The 18,804-nt window shown below is 36.7% G+C and overlaps 1 protein-coding gene across 3 annotated transcripts in view; it reads right to left on the minus strand.

Moving 5' to 3' along the window:
- IFT88 (intraflagellar transport 88) overlaps positions 1–18,804 on the minus strand; it is a 48,455-nt gene that overhangs the window by 10,198 nt on the left and 19,453 nt on the right. For all 3 annotated transcript variants that reach the window (XM_080363331.1, XM_080363330.1, XM_080363329.1), the window contains 8 exons: positions 15,670–15,756; positions 14,801–14,987; positions 14,104–14,212; positions 12,606–12,756; positions 11,355–11,470; positions 8,435–8,487; positions 5,614–5,679; positions 3,754–3,860 (listed from right to left, as the gene is read on the minus strand). In XM_080363331.1, coding sequence (XP_080219457.1) covers positions 3,754–3,860; positions 5,614–5,679; positions 8,435–8,487; positions 11,355–11,470; positions 12,606–12,756; positions 14,104–14,212; positions 14,801–14,987; positions 15,670–15,756 — 876 coding nt within the window. The remainder of the gene's footprint in view (positions 1–3,753; positions 3,861–5,613; positions 5,680–8,434; positions 8,488–11,354; positions 11,471–12,605; positions 12,757–14,103; positions 14,213–14,800; positions 14,988–15,669; positions 15,757–18,804) is intronic.

Genomic DNA, 18,804 nt, shown 5'->3' on the forward strand with positions numbered 1-18,804 from the left:
AAAACATCAACTTTCTCATGCACGTATCGCCTCAATTACAAGAAGGTGCATCTCAGTGAGGGACTTTTTGATGGGTAGGTACAAAAACTTGGTGTATAAAGCACTCAGCTGTTAATAAAGCAATTTCTCTATATTATTTCAAAATACGTGTTCAGGATCTGATTAAAACACATGAGCACACTACCTAACCGTATCTTCAAGTGAATTACTGTAGCAGCTTCACTCATTTTTCAGCAGAAAAACATCATGGAGTTTGGCAAAGTTGAAATGACACAGAAGTGAAAGAACTTTCAAGATTTGCGGCAACAGAAAAAGGACGAACCCTTAAATCAAAACTCACAGGAGTCAGACAGGAAAGCAGTGAGCCCAGCGTGAAACCAGGAACGGTCTTGGAATGATCCAGTCTGGGACCAGAATTTCTCATACTTTTTATTTATTTTGGGAAATCTTCAAGTCTGAAATATGTTCTCTGAATTCTAGATTGAATATCCCATTGGCAGCCCAGTGAAGGAGCATGTTTCAGTCCTTCAGGAAGCATGTTCAGGCTCCCCAAATGTTGTAAGCCTGACAGCACGGCTGCCAGGGGAAGCTCAGCCTCTGCCTGCCAGAGGAAAGCGGTCCCTGTCCCATCGTGCCCTCATGGCGTTGGCACAACAGGACTTTCCTCCCCAAAATATGATAGAAGCACTACAACTTAATCATATGAGTAATTCCTGTGAAGTTCCAAGTGAGTATCTTGTAAGTCATCCCATACTGAAAGCAGACATTTAAAACATGTCCAATGATTTCCACCCTAAAAATGCCTATTTCACTCCCATGACTGTAAAAGAAATTTAGGATGATTAGTCCAGATGTAGACGCCTGGAGGTAAAGGCATCAAGTTCCCCCAGTGTTTGCCCCTATCATCACTGCATCACACCACACCAAATCAGTCCCTCATTTTCAGTCATTAAGCACATTTAACGGAAATAAATACTAAAGCGTGTATACATCAGTGCCAAGAAGGTTGTGTGAGCTTTTTACATGATTACCTGTCTTTTTTTACACTGAAAACGATTTACAATGAAAACAATTAATGCAGTCTAAAAAAGCAAACAAACAAAAACCAAAAAAACCACTCCAACATATGAAGGTTACAGTAAAAAAAACAATGCTGTGAGAGGCAGGGAGAAAATCTTCTACAGGGAATGAACCCCACAGATGTTCCCAGATTCTTGGCTGGAAATATTTAACAACTTGTCCATATTTAAGAACTGAGTGAAATAAGTATTTCAGAGTATTTATTTTGGTATAAACTCCATGTGGATATACTTATTCTGGAAAAACAATGCCAGTATAGCAAACTTTGATAAATTTCTACGGGAAGACAAAGTCTGTGTGCGGACTTTGAAATGTATGTACATAACCCTAGCATTGATCTGTTTTCTCTTTACTGAGTACAATCAAGAAATCACAAGTAAGTCTGAAACTGGGAGCATGAACTGAACTATATCTGGTATTGCTAACTGAAACCAGTGTTCCTATTGGAAACTTGGTGGTGAAATATTAAAATTTCATAATTTTAGAACTTGAAAATACAGTTTATGACTACAGGCTCATGGATGACAGAAGGAATTTCTTAGGACAAAAATACCTAGAGATTTCCAAATCCAGATGGTGGATGTAAGGCTAAAAAAAACCAGACACACGCAAACCAACGAAGCAAACAAAAAAAAATCCTCAGCCCCAAAACCAGGGGAAGCGAACCCAATACCAACAGCAACAAGAAACTGCAGGGCTCTTGTTTGCGAGACAGCACTGATGTTGAGATTCTGTCACGGGAAAACACTCAACTTCTAATAAAGGGCAGCAGCTCACTAAGTGGCAGGGAGCTCTGTAAGATCTTTCTTAGAGTCTTTGTTCCTTTACATCTTCAGTGGTTGTTTATTTTTAAGAAAACTGGGTCAGTGGGTTCCTTGGCAGACAGAAAAGTTATTCCTTTCCTTGAGGAGACACTGAACTTGGGAGATTTCAGAGTGTGGCTGACAAGAGGGAGATGGGAGCATGTCCCTCCATGACAACGAGCTGCATGAAGGAGCAGAAAGCAACCGATCAGGCTTCAGAGGTTCCAAAGAGAATGTACTATGAACCCCTGGGGCAGAATTTAAACATAAATTATGTTACTAAAATCTCAAATAACTTACATGATTTAGTCTTTTAAATATTTTACTGGTAGGTTCTGCCCCAACAGAAAGCACAGAAATGTGTTCAGGGAAGCTCCTGCTGCCAACATGAAATAAACTGGAATAGATGGGACAATTTTATTTTTTTCACTATTCAAACATTCACTTTCTTAAAGGAAAAAACCCTTTTCTTAGAATCCTCAAAATTTGCAGATCTATAGTACCAAATGAATACCTTGAGTGTAAAAAATGCTAGAACTATATGGAAGGAAATAGATAACACTCTCCATCTCCAAGGACCCATCTCTCTCTTACAAACTATAAACTAATCCAGTTTTAACTGGTTTCATCTCTGAGCTTTCCTGAGTAAAGCACTGAGATACTGGAAGTTATTGCAAAGAACTATGTGTATCACTGACATTGAACTGATATTCCCTAGAAACCAGGCAAAGCCTGTTTAACACACTTCAGAGAGATCTCTTAATTATGAGTTTTGTGGAATAGGAACATTATATCTGATGATCTGCTTCACTTACTGATACCATCATGGGGGAGACACTGCAGAATATTAGCCCTACTACATTTGTGAACGGCTTTCGTCTGTCCATTTCCCAAGTGCTTTAAATTTGGCATTTACTGAAAATCCAAACCAATATACTTGTAGCATGAATTTGGAATCCTTTTATCAGTGTTTCCCTTTGTGACTTTCATTTTTAAAATGTCCTAGTGTACATGTACATACTTACTCTCTGGAACTGAAGTAAAAGTGAAATAACTAAGGGTGCATTTACACATTACCTGACACCAAAAAGGAGCCAGCAAGTGTTAGTAGGAGCAGAATACCTTAGGTAAGACTTAATGTCTCCTAACGTGACTATGTAGCTTTGAGGCAATTCACTGGATAGGAAGAGCAAGCTTGAACGCTTTGTGGCTCAGCAGCAGGGATAATGCTTTCTAAACAAGAAGCTGATTTTAATTTTAAAATCTTACTTTATCACAATTATAGCAAGAAAATGATGCACATGCACACATACACACACACTCACTCCTCTGAACAGAGCACAAGTTATGACCTCATACCTTTCACAGCCTGTAGCTTTTCCATGGATTTTTTTTCAGTTTAAAAACTGGCACTAACGTGATTAATTTACTTTTACCTATGTAATCTGTCAATGTTGCAGCTTTGTACATAGCAAAAAGGAGTTCTACAACATGGACAAATTCTTAGGCTCCTCTTCTCTCCCTACTTGGCTCAGAAATATACTTTATAGAGTCTGGCAAATAAGTAGGAAAGATGACATTCCAGAGACATGGGATTATGCAGGTGGCTCCAGCATTCCCATCAGATCCACATAAACTATCTTTCACTAGTACTTAAAACAATCACAGAAAAGCTGCGGCTCAAAGACCATTCAGACAGATATCACGCTGATCCGTAATTTAAAACTAAAACCCCAAATAATACAAAACACAAGTCTCTCTAAACCAGGAAGTTAATACACATTTTGTCTTGAAGTATCATAAACGCTCTTCTAGCTCCATCTATATACATAGTGATCCTGTATAATCACAGGAAAAAAACCAAGCTTACCTGCTCTCTTATTTCTTTTAATTTTTCCACTTTCTCAAGCTTCGTTTTATATTCCTGGACTTCTTTCAGCCCCATATCTGTGCAGAGACGAACTAAAAATCGGAGGCCTAATTGAAAAGCAAGACATTGTTAAGCTTCTGGTACTCTAAAAGAACTGGACATAAAGAATGGCAAACAATGCAAATAACTGTGAATACAAGGTGACTCCAGTATCATATGAAAGTTGTGATTTTTTAAAATAATTCAACATTTTCTGTGATGCAGTGTCTATATCCATGAACAGTACAAACAGTATGCATATATGTGGAAGGTACAAGACATAATAATTCATATGGCTCTGAACTCTTGACATTCACAAAATATTTTGGAAACTGGAAAGCATAATAACAATACTAAGTTATTACTGAGGAGCCACATCAATAGCATTTTGTTGAAAACAATTTTAGAAATGCCCAGTGAATCAGAATGGTTTGTTTTTTCTGTTGCTGTGGTTGATTTTTTTAAAGATTAGTATTTATAGAATTAAAACAGCAACAACAAACCAGGCATGAAGATCAACTATAACTGTATGATGGAACCAAAAGAAGTCCTAAAAACAGTCTCTTGAGACACTACACCACACTTCGAAAACATTGTTGCTATTCCTATGTTTCTATCAACATCTCTGTGAAAAGAGCTGCCACTGAAGCAGCAACAACTATGAAATGAGCCATTACTCTCCTCACTGCTTTCAAAAATGTTATTTCCTTGTTGTGCTGAGTTAGTTTTCTGCTGGTTTAGGGAGCTGAACTTGTCACTGAGGGATCAGATAAGCGTCACCATGAGCATCAGTAAGATGGTTGGAAGCACACGGCCAGGGAGGGATGAGCGAGGAACCATTGTTTCAGTAGCAGAAAACTTTTAAATCAGTCAAACTGTCTTGTCTAACTCCTGCCTCCATTTCGTAATTTGTAGAAACTACATTCAGAAAAACATCAGCATTCTAAAAGGTTTGCTAAATACTCTGTCCCTCTGAAATATGTGCAACCAATACGAACGTGACATTTTGCTTGTAACTTTGACAAGTCATGGTACTGAATTTCTCTTGTACAACAGAGATGTATGATATCTCTTTAAAAAGCAGTACCTCTGTTAAAGCAGAACAATACAATTTTATTTTAAAATACAGTGGTTCTTCCCACATAGCATTTAAAAAGCGTAGGCTTGTTGGTGAGAACCTTGTATTTTGAAATTAGTGAAGCACAGTGTGGCACGTCAGAGGATGTTTTCACAACCAGTGACAACCCCTATTTTCTGTGGCACTTTTTCATTCAGAGTACAAGTGCGACTGATTCTGCAAAATGTCTTACGCTTCAGAGTTATGTTTCCTGTAGTTTAGTTTGAAATTCTCTACGGATTTTCCAGAAACTGGTTGATCAACTCTACTGAAAAACCCAACAACAAAATCTCACCCTCTGCACTCTTTCGGACGGTCTGGCTTTGGTGAAACTTCATAGTAAGACTTCCTCACATCTAGAAACTTAAAGCAGGAGTTTCAACTAGCAAAGGCTATAAGTAAAAATATGTATCTTTTATCACAAGAAAGATAAAGTAAGTAATGGAGGTGTCAAATTTAGGAAGTATGTATGAGAAACAACTCAACCAATTTGTTTATTTTCATCTCTCTTCTTCAGCATGACTCCGATATTTCTCAAATCATGCTTTAGTGTTGTCACAGAAAACGTGCAGCATTAGCATGAATAAAAATGATAGTTCATGAAAATATTTTTACATGAAATATTACTTAGATGGTTACTAACACACATATTCAGTATAACAAAGTTTCCTTTGATAGCTGTACCACTCAATGAAACAACTTACATTCGACATTCTCTGGGAATTGTCTGTGAATGACTTTGTATTTCTCTAGAGCTTTCTGGTAGTTACCTGCAAACAAAACAAACTTCTATCCACATTTCCAAACATAAAAAAAGAATATCTGATGAGAAATTGATACAGTTTAACATCACCTCATATTTTTAGTTTGAGTATATAACATTATAAAACCAAATGTGACAAAATCAAACTTAACATTCTTTAATTACTGATAATAAAAATTAAGAGCATCTGAAAACAGTCCAAACTACTCAGTAAATGACAGAATTAATGAAGAAGAGTTTCCTGATTTTTGCCCTTTTTTGATCTTCTTCTAGGATCCCACTGTTGAATGACACAAAACAAGATGCATCAGTCATACCAGGGCTTATCTGAGGCTGCAGATGTATGGACTGGTCAGATGGAAATGTGTAACGGTGGAGTTCTGCCTGCCCTTCCTTCCATCACAATCCTGTCTGAGTGCCTCTCCTTTGCCCGGATCTGGTAGCAAAGTAATTGTTCTTTAAGACTTTTGCCTTCAATTTTGTCTCAGCTTGATTATTATGGAAAGGACTGACAGACTCTGCAAATTTAAAATCTTGTATCCATAAAATATCTGACTAAAAAAGTTTATTGAGATATCGCTATTTTTACTTTCTTAGTGCAAGGTACCAATCAAACTGACTTGCTGTGTGTTAACACAATGAGCTGGGAATTTTGCCAGTGAGTCATAAATGATCTAAAAAGCAGCCAAAGCCATTAACTGTTTTCCCAGCAAAGAAACACAATCTGTCTAGTTTTGCCTGGTGCTGACTGTTCTTAACTCACTGACTTCCCACCGTCCTGCTCCTTTTCTCACTGTTGTACTAGGTAATTGAGCAGAGTGAGAAAATGCACTTATTTATTAAGGAAGCCTGTTCTGCAAAGTTCTAAGGAAACATAAACAAGAATGACACAATCGGACAGCATGAAAGAAGAAAATCACTTAATCATCAAGTGTCTTGAATGCCTTTTAGGTGATGAAAAAAACCCAGAATGATTAGTCTCTCTTCATTTTGCTTACTGGCATATAATATTCCCAGTAAGCAAACACAGCACAAAAAGGCTGTCCTTTGTGTGTATAATGCAAATACTACTTTAATACTGAAAAATTATACCTGCTGTTCAAAATGAATGGGAATTATGCAACTTTAAAATTTAATTGCTTATGTTGGATCAGATGGTATTATAATTCCATTAAATAAAATCCCTATCTTCTTTGTTTCACTTATTTAAATGCACAAGGAGTGTTTCATGCATAAGTCAGTGTAGGCACGCTTCCTGTACTTAAAAGAAAAGTCATGTTTTTTTACATAACACAGAAAATTCGTAACAAAATAACACGTAAGATAAGTTTCAAACAAACTTTAGGACCAGTATTCACATCACGCAGAAATGATCAAAAGAAAAAAAATCAAAACATCCGTGAAAACAAAAGAAATCACAGAAATGTAGAATGGTTTGGGATGGAAAAGACTTTTGAAGATTGTAGAATTGTTAGGTTGAAAAAAACCTTTAAGATCAAGTCTAACCATTAACCTAACACTGCCAAGTCCACCACTAAACCATGTCCCTAAGCATCACATCTACACGCCTTTTAAACCCTTCCAGGGATGGTGACTCCATCACTTCCCTGGGCAGCCTGTTCCAATGCCTGACAACCCTTTCCGTGAAGAAGTGTTCACTAATATCCAATCTGAACCTCCTCTGGTGCAACTTGAGGCCATTTCCTCTTGTCCTATCACTTGTTACTTGGAAGAAGAGACCAACACCCTCCATGCTACACCCTCCTTTCAGGTAGTTGTAGAGAGCAATAAGGTCTCTCCTCAGCCTCTTTTTCTCCAGGCTAAAAAGCTCCAGTTCTCTCAACCACTCCTCATCACCTCATCAGACTTGTGCTCCAGACGCCTCACCAGCTTCGTTGCCCTTCTCTGAACTCTCTCCAGCACCTCAATGTCTTTCCTGTGCTGAGGGACCCAAAACTGAACACAGGATTCGAGGTGCAGCCTCACCAGTGCTGAGTACAAGGGGATGATCACTGCCCTGGTCCTGCTGGCCACACTATTGCTGATACAAGCCAGGATGCTGTTGGCCTTCTTGGCCACCTGGGCACACTGCTGGTTCATGTTCATCCAGCTGTCAATCAACAGCCGCAGATCCTTTTCCACCAGGCACTTTCCAGCCACTCTTCCCTGAGCCTGTAGCGCTGCCTGGGTTGTTGTGACCCAAGTGCAGGACCCAGCACTTGGCCTTGTTGAACCTCATACAATTGGCCTCAGTCCAATGATCCAGCTGGTCCAGATCCTTCTGTATGGCCTTCCTACCCTCCAGCAGATCAACACTCCCACCCAACTTAGTGTCATCTGCAAACTTACTGAGGGTGCACTCAATCCCCTTGTCCACATCATTAAGAAAACATTAAACACAATAGATCATCTAGTTTCACTCTTCCTGCCATGGGCAGGGACATCTTTCACTGTATCAGGTTCAAAGCCACGTCTAACCTGACCTTGAACACTTCCAGTGATGCGGCATCCACAGCTTCTCTGGGCAACCTTTTCCAGTCTCACTGCCCCAATCATAAAAAATTTCCTTATGTCCAACATAAGTCTACTCCCTTTCTGTTTAAAACCATTTTCCCTTGTCCTGTCACTACAGGCCTTGGTAAAAAGTCTCTCTCCATCTTTCTCATAAGCCCTCTTCACATATCCTCCAAGCTGAACCCCAACTAATTACAAAAAAACATTAACAACATCCAAACAATTATGAAAAAAGTTACAAAACTTACCACTTCTCCTGTAGCAACTGGCAACCATCAGCTGCCATTTCTCTTGTGCTGGTCTGCATATAAATAAAATAAAATTAGGCACACTGCCAAATAACAAATAAGCAAAATCTGTGAGGCATTGGTAAAGACCTACTACTAAACCAGTCTTAAAATTTTATACCTAGCTTATTGCCTTCCTAGGAAGAATTCAGCCTGCTCAGTTCACACAGAGCTGCATCATGCTCCTGTGTGCAGGCCTTGATGTTGCTCATTTGTAGTCCCATATTGTTGTCTTTCTCCTGCTCATGATTCTGTGCATCAGACACAATTAGACCTGACACATGAGCTGCTGATCTTTGTCTGAGGTACAGAACCATTCAATGGGGGAGAACAACATGCTAACTGTATTTGGAGGGAGTTCTACCAGCAGGGTCCCACGCACATCCAAGGGATCCCTGTCCGAAGCACACTCCCCACTTACAGCTCCCAACACCGGCTTCGCCTCTGTCACCACGTCGATGCCCTAGCTGCTCCCTGCCCTTCTCTTTTTAGCACATAATGGGGACAGATACAGTTAGAGAAAATATTATTTGAGATGTTGAGCAAGTACAACAAAACTGTTGGACTCTCTCCTCATTCTTCCCAAGATAATGTGAAAATTAGGAAATTTCATGTCAGCAGTGTAAGGATGCTCTGTAAGCTGAAGCACTATTCACATACGGCTTACAACTCTTCAGTAGCATATCCCCATGGCACTGTATGCTAACATTTCCAGAAGAATTTTCTACTTTTCCTCTGCAGTTTTTCCCCCCCGGTCACAGCACAGGCCATTTTTAACTCTCAAGAATCTGTTTGCCTGGTAGTTGCCAAACTAGCTTATGAAGGACAGCTGCTTCACGTTTTTTAGTCTTGGTTGAATATGTCTCCTGCAAACAATAAAGGCAGCCAAGCAGACACCATAATAAAGTTTATTACGCAGTTTAGTATGAAAATTCTAGAGAGAATAAATTGTCAGCAGCCTGCACATGAGCTGCACAACTCCTTTAATTAATGATAGATTTGTGCATGCTGGTAAATGTAAAATACTGAAAAACTGTTTCTCATTTCATTGTTTAACGTTTTAGAATGCAATTTAAAATATAATTATTGTGATTAAAGCACTGAACACAGTAAACAATAAACTAAAAAATGCTGGTGGCGCTTAGAATAAAGTTGTAATTTAAAAATGTAACTGTATTTACAATTTGTAGCGATTTATAACCCAACATTCATATTTATCAATTAGCATATCTGGACTCTATTTTTAATGCCAAATAAACACCAAAACATCTGTGTTCTGTTACTGTCATTAACAATCTCATCCCACAGAGAAAAAAAATTGTCTGTATTACACATAGATTACAAATACAAATATTAATGAAGATTTTCATATGCCAATTATTTTTAAGTACTTTACAAGCCACATATTTCATGTTTCATGCATGGACTGAGTGCAACATGAAGCATAAAATATTCAGATCTTTGCCAAAACAAGTTATGAAATAATTCTTTTTAGTTTCAGCTGTTTCTTTCCAAAGTGTCTAAGAAGGCCGTGCACGTCAGCATATGTGATCTCACAGCTTGGCTAAAATGTAACTTAAGGTGGTCAGTATTTATGGCAAACCTGTGAACTGTGATTTCTGTAAACTATCTCCTGTGTATTTTCATCTAATCTACACCTCGAATTCTTTATACCACAATTTGGGTGAGGTTTATATTTTTCTATTTATTTTTGTTTTGATTTTTAATCCTTATTTAAAACTCAGATTTTTCTCTTTTATAATGAATATCTACTTTAACTCAAGCCCTTTCAAAACCAGAATTATTATTTTTTACTGAACCTCTAACAACCTGTCCACAGTATAACCTTGCCTTAAATTATGTTGTACATATTTTTGTTCATACGTGGTCTTATTCAGATTCACAGAACAAAAAGAATGTCAAATTTTAGATAACCACAAGATAAGCCATAACTGAGTTTTGCTTAGCCTGATTTTCGATAGGTTTCCCAAAACACAAAATAGAGAAATTCACACCTGTTTGAGTGAATTTGGTTGCATGAATTTTAGTTGGTGTAATATCACAAAATTCTTCATGAACATATAGACAAATACTTGTTTCCACATATAAAGACCATATGCATGTCTTTTTAAAATTCTTTTTGAACTCTGGATTGCAAATTTAAATTTGACCAAATTTTTGTTTATTAACCATTTGTCTGGTAAGCTCACTTTCTGATCTAAAATAAAATATATGGCCTATATACTTTCTTCAGTGTGTCATATTCTGCTAAAGGACAATTTCAGCAATTCAGCTGCTGAACCAAACTCAGTGTATTTCTAAAATATAAAGATCAACTTGATCTGTCAACTTCTTATTATTTTCACCGACCACTAGTAATTCTGCACTGCACATTTTTGCCTACTCTTACACCTCATTTGTAATGTCGTTTTTAAGGAAGTAGAAATTATGTAAAATTGCAAACGTAGCAAGAACTGCTAAAAAATGCATTTTCGTAAACCATCACATCCTTACCACACAATAAAATAACGGAAAGGAAATATTTCACAGAAAGCCAGAGACAGAGGGTCATGGTGGCTTAGGAGAGCTGCTCCTCACTTCATAGTTGTGTTTAATGGCAGAAGATAGAGAAAAGATATTCTAATACCTACAACTATCTTGGGCCCAACAGAGGATCCTACATAACACAGAAATCGCACAGTAAGAGCAAAAACACACGGCAAACAAACAGTAAATTGAGAAAATTAAATAATATCCCAAATATTCTTAACTTTAATACTATAGGAAAATACCAGAGTTATCTAACTTATTTATCTCTAGGTATACTTACGGATGTCTATTCGCAAAATATTTGAGTAGGCCGAAAATAATAATTACTTACAGGATAAATGCTGCTCTTTCAAAGTACTCAATGGCTTTTTCACAAAACTGGGTGTCAATGTAATAGGCTCCAAGCCATTCAATGACCTCAATGTTTGAAGGGAAATACCGGTATGACTGACAAAATAGGAAAGGTGAAAGAAACACAATTTTAGTGATAAACAACATCTTTATGTTACTTCTGGAATATCTTACTCAAGTGTTTAATTCTCCAGATGCCAAAAACGTGTAATATATGAATAGAAGTAGTGTGCTGTAGTAAGTATTCCTGAAAAAAAAAAGGCACAGCAAGTTTTCTAATTACAGAATGCTTTTTAGAACCTACCTGAGATGAGTTTGTCACATTTTCCATCTCGCCTTATTTGAAAAATTATTTTAAATAGTTTGCAATGACAAAAATGTTTACTTAGATCATGTCTACACGTGAGTAAGTTACCTAAAAAATTACATGGTGCTAACTAACGTGTACAATTCCACACTCAAATCAGTCTGCTGGAAAACTCACCTAAAAACATTCTTTGCTATGAAACGCATACGTAAGTAACATTTTCAGCTTTTTAGAAACTCCCACTGAAATAGGCAGCAAAATTATCACCAAGTACAAGCCCATGAGTAGTCAGATTGCAAAACAGCCTTTGGAGATCCTCACTTTACGTGGATAAAGTAACTCTCAGATTGCAGCAAATCAGCTTCCAGTCTGGAAGAATCTCTACAAACTAGACAGTACTGCAGCTGGCTTCAAATGACAGAGGATGCTGAGCTTCAGGCAACTGTGTATACATAATGTGTATACTGTTATATATAGATACCATTTTTTTAATATATATATATATATACACACACACACCATTATATATACCATTAATATATATATTAACCTACATACAAATACAAACACCTTTTATATATACATACATCTCCATATTCATTATATAAAGCTTCCAGTCAACGTAGTCATGCTACATACCTTTAAAATCGTATTTATTATATCATTTTTAAAATTTCATCTCAGACTATATTTTAAATTAAAATTGTTAGGGGTTAGTGTAAATAACCACCATAGGAAAATGAGTCTATGTGTTTCCTTATGATCTGACTACAAAAATTAGATTTTGTCAACTCTGCCTCCAAATTTTTTTGGATGACATTTTAAGAAGTTTAAATGAATGAACTGTTTGATATAGGAACCAATGGAAATTTTTTTTTTTAATTATGACAAAGTGCATTAGAAAAAGCAATAAAGAGCAAGTACCTCATAGTAATAATGAAAAGCTTGGGATTTATCACCTTCATTATCATATAATTTCCCTAGCTTTGAAAGTACATGTGGATCAGTTGGTACTACACTGATCAACTGCAAGAGCCACTCAGTAGCTTGATTGGGATCTTCCATGATCTCATATCTGAGTTTTCTTAAGTCAAGGACTGATGCTGATGATATTTTGATTCACTGAAAAAATTCTTACTACTTTACATAATGTAATCCATATGCTGTAAAGAAAAGCCATCACACTGCAGGCTCAACAGAGCTTTGGCCTTGGTTGTTCTCTCCCTCACTGATTTTACTTTGACTTCCTCATTTCTAAGTATGAAGTGTGAGAACCAGGTGATTTATTTGTAGCCTTTACAACTTGATTAGTTTTTTGTCATGTATCATTTTGTCTTGAAGCAAGTGGTTAGATAAAAGTGCTGTCCTCAGAATAGGTTTTTGCCTGCAGCGAGATTTTCTGCTGTGTGTGTCCCAGCAGCACAGCACAGTGTGCGATTCTGGTCCCGAGAAGAGCAGCAGCTTTATCTGTGATGAGCCCTGCAGTGAGCTCAGCCACCGCTGCGCAGCACAAGAGCTCTGACCTGCGCAGCAACGCCCAAGGGTTTTTTTCAGTTTCTGCTGCACCCTGCCCTTCCTGGAAAAAGCTTGAGTAGTGATGGAAAGCAGTTTTACACAGCAGTGGAACACAGAAATTCTCCCCTAGATGGGAACTGGGAAGTGTAGGAACATTTATGCTGTTGTAAAGGGGCTATGTGAGGAATAGAGATCATAACCTTTTGTATCTTTGGAGTTCACTTATTTTTTACTGAGTAAAATACATTTTTATTACTTTTACTATTCTTAAAATTGTAGTACAGTAACTGGAATCTGTTCTGCCCTGTGGAGGATTTTATTATGGTTTGCACATCCTCAGAAGCATTGTTAAAGAAATTCATAGGGTAGAATATCACCGGCAATGTGCAAAGCCAACCCCTCCCCTCCTCAGCTTTTCAATCTGCTGAGCTTTTGCAGGGCTGGAAGACAGTTATTTTCTTACACATACACTAACCAATGTGAAAACAGCTTTTGGAACAGAATTTCACTTTCATTAACTTTTTTTTTTTTTTTTTTTTAAGTTTTACTCAATTATGTTTACATCTGTCACATTATTTTCATAATAAAATGTGCAGCATTTTAAATATTTCAGGACACAGTTTAATACAGAGTGTAAATGTATTCCCTGTAATGTGAACAGTCTTAAAGTATTTCTTCACTTGCTTCACTGGAAATGTCCAAGAATGTCTTAAGCTCTGTTCTCATTTTTACCAACATCAGAAAATGAATCTATACATGATAACCCTAATGATAATGGACACTATAGTAAAATTCAAAGTCATTGTGTCATGATTCAGATATTCACATATTCACAGATATTCACATATTTCAGATTAAATGAGTTTACTGAAACCACCATCCTTTATCATAATTCAGAAAAAGATACATGTTTGCTATCTGGTGAAGGACTTGGGCACTATTTCGAAGGATTGCATGGAGTTTCAGAAAACAATCCAAAGCTTCATTCATTCTGTTTAACTTCTTGTATGTTAAACCTAAGAAAATAAAGATTACAGTATTAATGCAATGAGAAAAAGTTTACTTCAGCCTATTAACTGACAAAATAACCAAGAAAAATGAAATACGAATACAGTACTCAGAAGCAGTTTAACTGCCTTGACACTGACGTACTCTATTCCTGAGAGCCATGCTCATAATTCTTACCAGCTAGTATGACTTACCAGACTGATAAATGCAAGGAAGACAAATGTAATTAAAGACCAAGAACATATGTAATCTCACCTTTCGAACATGAATGAGGGAGAGGGACAGCTTTTAGAGGGGAATCACTCCGATGGTTTAATAATGCTAAAACTGGTATATTTTTAGTAGATAGTAAAAATTTTTATCTTCAAAGTGACTTAATCATCTCAAATTACTAGATGATATGGTTAACACTGGTATTTTTTTTTTCAGAACAGACAGGAAGTATCAATTAATACCTTGCTATACCACAGATGACTGAATAGAGTAATAATAATTAGTATCTATTTCTATACAAGAAAATTCTGAAAGCCAGATTCTCAGAAACATTAGTTTTACCTTTAGACAAAAGCTAAACCACAAAAGCACCTTTGGCTTACCAAGATTGTAAAGTGCTTCAGTGCATGAAGAATCGTTCCTGAGAGCTTCCTTATAAAACTCAGCTGCTTTTTCATAGTCTCCATTTGCAAAAACAGTATTTCCTTTGTTAGTTAGAGCTGCTGGATTGTACCTATCAGAATTTACAGCTAAATCTGCATAGTTAGTTGCTTGTGCCAATTCATTCTCCTATATGAACAAAACAAACATTGTATTAGTCATTTGTCAGTCAATTTTCTTGCAGCTGTGGCTTCTTACAGTTAATATAGTAAAATTTCAAAAATTGAGAATGAAAAAAACCCACAACATTCTTCAGTCCTAAAATATTCCTTATGGATTTGCATACAGCAGATAAGCTCTTTCAAGTTTCAGAGAACTTAACCCTTGAGATGTGTTTTAGGACCCTTCAGTCTGGACGTTCTCTTTGCTGCGACAAAATAGTATCTCTTTAAAAAACAAAAATAAATCCCCTAACCTACAAACTTCGTACAGAAACACACCTGCCTAAGCTACATACTTCACATGTTTCTTGAGTTCAGCCAGGCTCTCCAGGACCCAGGTTTTAAATGCAGCTGCTGAATTTTTGCACAAATCACACTGAATAGAACATCTGGGGCCTGGGGCTCCACCTCACCCTCCCTCCCAGCAACAGGACACAGAGGACACGCTCCAAATCCCAGCTACAGCCAACAAACCCCGGCTACAGCCAAGAGAACCCAGCTGCTGCCAACAAGGGCTGTTCAGAGTAACTTCGACAACATGGAGTTTCTTGCTGCTTACAGAGATTATTTAGACACAAAAATCACTACAAAGATTACACAAGTTGCAACATAAACTGTTCTTAACTGGTTTTGTTGAAGCAAACACTTACCAGATAATAAAGGAAGGAAAGGTTTGTTGCAGCTGCGCTCTTCAGTCTGCTATCCTTTTTTTCAAACATTTTTAAAGTCTCCAGTGCCTAAAAGTAATTTGGAAACAACTCATTTCCCACTGAAGCAAATGTATACCAAAATTATTGCAGAAAGCACTGATAAACTTCACAGTAACAAACAGCCAAAATTATCAACTCATACTCACATACATGATAATTACTAGAGCTTGTAACACACACTTGTAAACATGTACACACAGAATTATATATTATACATAATATTAATCTTGGTCACAAAATTTCAATAGCATTGGCTATTACTTCTTCAAAATTTAGATGAGAAATGGCTACCTTGAAGTACACAGATATGACAATTCTATACATACAAACCACAAATTTATATTATTTGCTTTTAATCTCTTCAACTAATGAAAATTCTCATACCTATCTTTCTTCAAGTGAACACAAAAGGACTGACATTAGAACTCTTATTAAAAAAAGCTAAAAAAGTACATACTATATATATATTTAAAAAATGCAAGACAATATAGGACTGGATTTCAACTTGCAGTTGTTTTGTGCAGTAAGGAGCTGATGCCTGTCTAAGTTTAGGAAGTATTCAAATGTGAAGACTGAGGCTATCAGAATTTTTTAACTTTTACAAGAAAACTGAATTTCATAAACTTCAAAATTAAGAAGTTTATGGACAAAAAGTAAGCAATTTCATAGCTAATAAATTATCAAAAAACTTTGAAATAAAAGGGAGTGGTTTTGTTTCATGGACTATGAGATTACATTCATAACTGCAGACTAAATTATTAAGAAAATCTGTTTTCTTTACACTAAATATTTATATTAACTACACAAACTGTTAGAATATCACAGTGAGCCCAGTTCCATCATCTATTACAACATAGATGTGGTCACCTCAATTTAGCCATTAACACTGGGAATTCAAAAGTTTCTTTCTTCCTTTGTATGAAACCTACAGCTGCTGTTTACATGTCAAAGTGAATGCATGATACTGTATGTGGAATGCCAAAACAAACATAAAGGAAACAAGTTTTAAGTGACCGTCATACATATTTTACACTTACTTTACACAAAACCATGACTACTAATGATGTGTAAAATGACAAAGTATATACAACTAGATGCAGTTCATTGATTTAGTCGACTACATTCCACCCAAGAACCATGAACTACTAAAGAAAATAATATTTTTCCTAATAATAGAAAATTCTCTAAAGAAATACACGGATTTCAATCAAGGAAAGCATTTCAAAAGTTAGGCTCTAGATTTTGTGATCTCTGAAATGGAAGACTTCCACTATGATAATTTTAAACTTCTATATACATCTGTGACTTTCTCCAAAAAGGAAATGGTCCCAAATGTTTACAGATGTAACACTACTGTATCTGAGGTACTCTATTCCTAAGCAAATACTTGCTTCTTCGTGGAATTTATTTTTAGTGAACTTCGAGCTATAATTCGAAGTCATTTTCTGAAAAGCCATTTCTCATTGTAGCTGATTTGTTTACCTTTGCTTTTACTGCTCAATGGCACCTTTGAAGATAAACGTTGGCATGGAAGTAATCTCTTTCTCATGTATAATGAAAAATTCATATGACTCTGAACTCTGTTCAGTTACTGGTAAATTACATTACAGGTCTCTTGAACCATTTCAGCAACTATGAGCCCTTGGATGAAAATCTATAGCAATTCTCCTTTCGTCCTTGCAAAATAAAAATGGTCTCACTGTATTATCAGCTAAATGTATATATTTCTAAATAACTTCTAACTTTTTAACAATAACAATTACTTAGATTCAACAATCAAAACACAGACTATCCAAACTATTCTTTGTAGCATGTTTCCCACGTACCTAAGTTATTTGCTTACAGAAGTTAAGCTTCAAAGCAGCTTGCCTGCCCCAAGCTGGGCCTGCCAAAGATGTTATGGAGTTGCACGGCTAACTACAGAATTTTGGTTTTAAATTAGTTTTCAAAGTTTTTCTTTGAAATTAAGAAAATATTCAAAATATCTAATACACAAGATCCCTTATTAATAAATTACAATCTAGACATATTAGGGTAATTTGTACCCTGGGTTTTTGTTGTTGTTTTGGTTTGGTTTTTTTGGCTAGGATTGTTTTATAATAATATATTCATTACAATGAGCACATAGTTAAGCCCATTATAGGTACAGCAGAAATCTATTTTAGTTCTTTTTTTTGCAAAACAATAAAACTTTCAGCCTTGTAACTGAATATTTCAAAAAGTTTCCATTCTTGTTCTTCAGCCAAAGGTGTGTTGAACAGGTGGCGAGTTGATAAGTATATGAACAACAGACAGGATAGATCTAAGTGGCAGCTGCAGTTTTATTGGAACAACAACAACAAGACTCTCTACAATCACCATTCTGCAGTCCAACTCTGCTACTAAGTAGTTGCAGAGCAGGTTAAAGGTCTTCTATCACATAATCAAACTAAAAAGGGCATCTTCTCCCCTTACTCCTAACTGCCAGCACCCTCCCCTGTCCCCCCATTGGAGTACTCCACAGAAACATCACCAACAATCTCTGTATCTCATTTTACCTCAGAATTATTTTTTTTACCCATACTGGATGCTAACTGGAAATCACAAAAAAATACCACCAAAATAGTAAACTCTTCAGATCGTACGACTGTTTACCTACCTGTAATACTCTGATTTTTCAAAAGCTATCATCAATAAAGCTACTAGATATGCCCCAAATTTTCCAAACTCTCCAACACAAAGTGCAATAAAGGATAACTCCCTTGCTGTATCTACAGGGAAGGAGAAGAAGATAGGAGAAGCAAGAGCTGCTCAGGAAACCAGAAGAGCTTAAATATGAGAATGAAAAGTGTGCTGGAGTTAAGCACATGGCCCTGTGTGCCTCCCTCCAGGGAGGTGAAGAACCTTACGAGACAACAAAGGTATTCAGCTTCAGCTGTCATTTTGCTACATATGATCCCTCATACTTCTTGCCACATGTGCAAACCCGGGGGCTGCTATGTTCCTTATTTATTCAGCATTGAATGCACCGAACGGTGCATGTTAGAAGGAAATTCAGCAAATCTTGTCATGTACCCAAGTTTCCTTTTGTTCAGA

The sequence above is a fragment of the Nesoenas mayeri genome (genome assembly GCF_963082525.1).
Source record: "Nesoenas mayeri genome assembly, chromosome: 1".
Lineage (NCBI taxonomy): Eukaryota > Metazoa > Chordata > Aves > Columbiformes > Columbidae > Nesoenas > Nesoenas mayeri.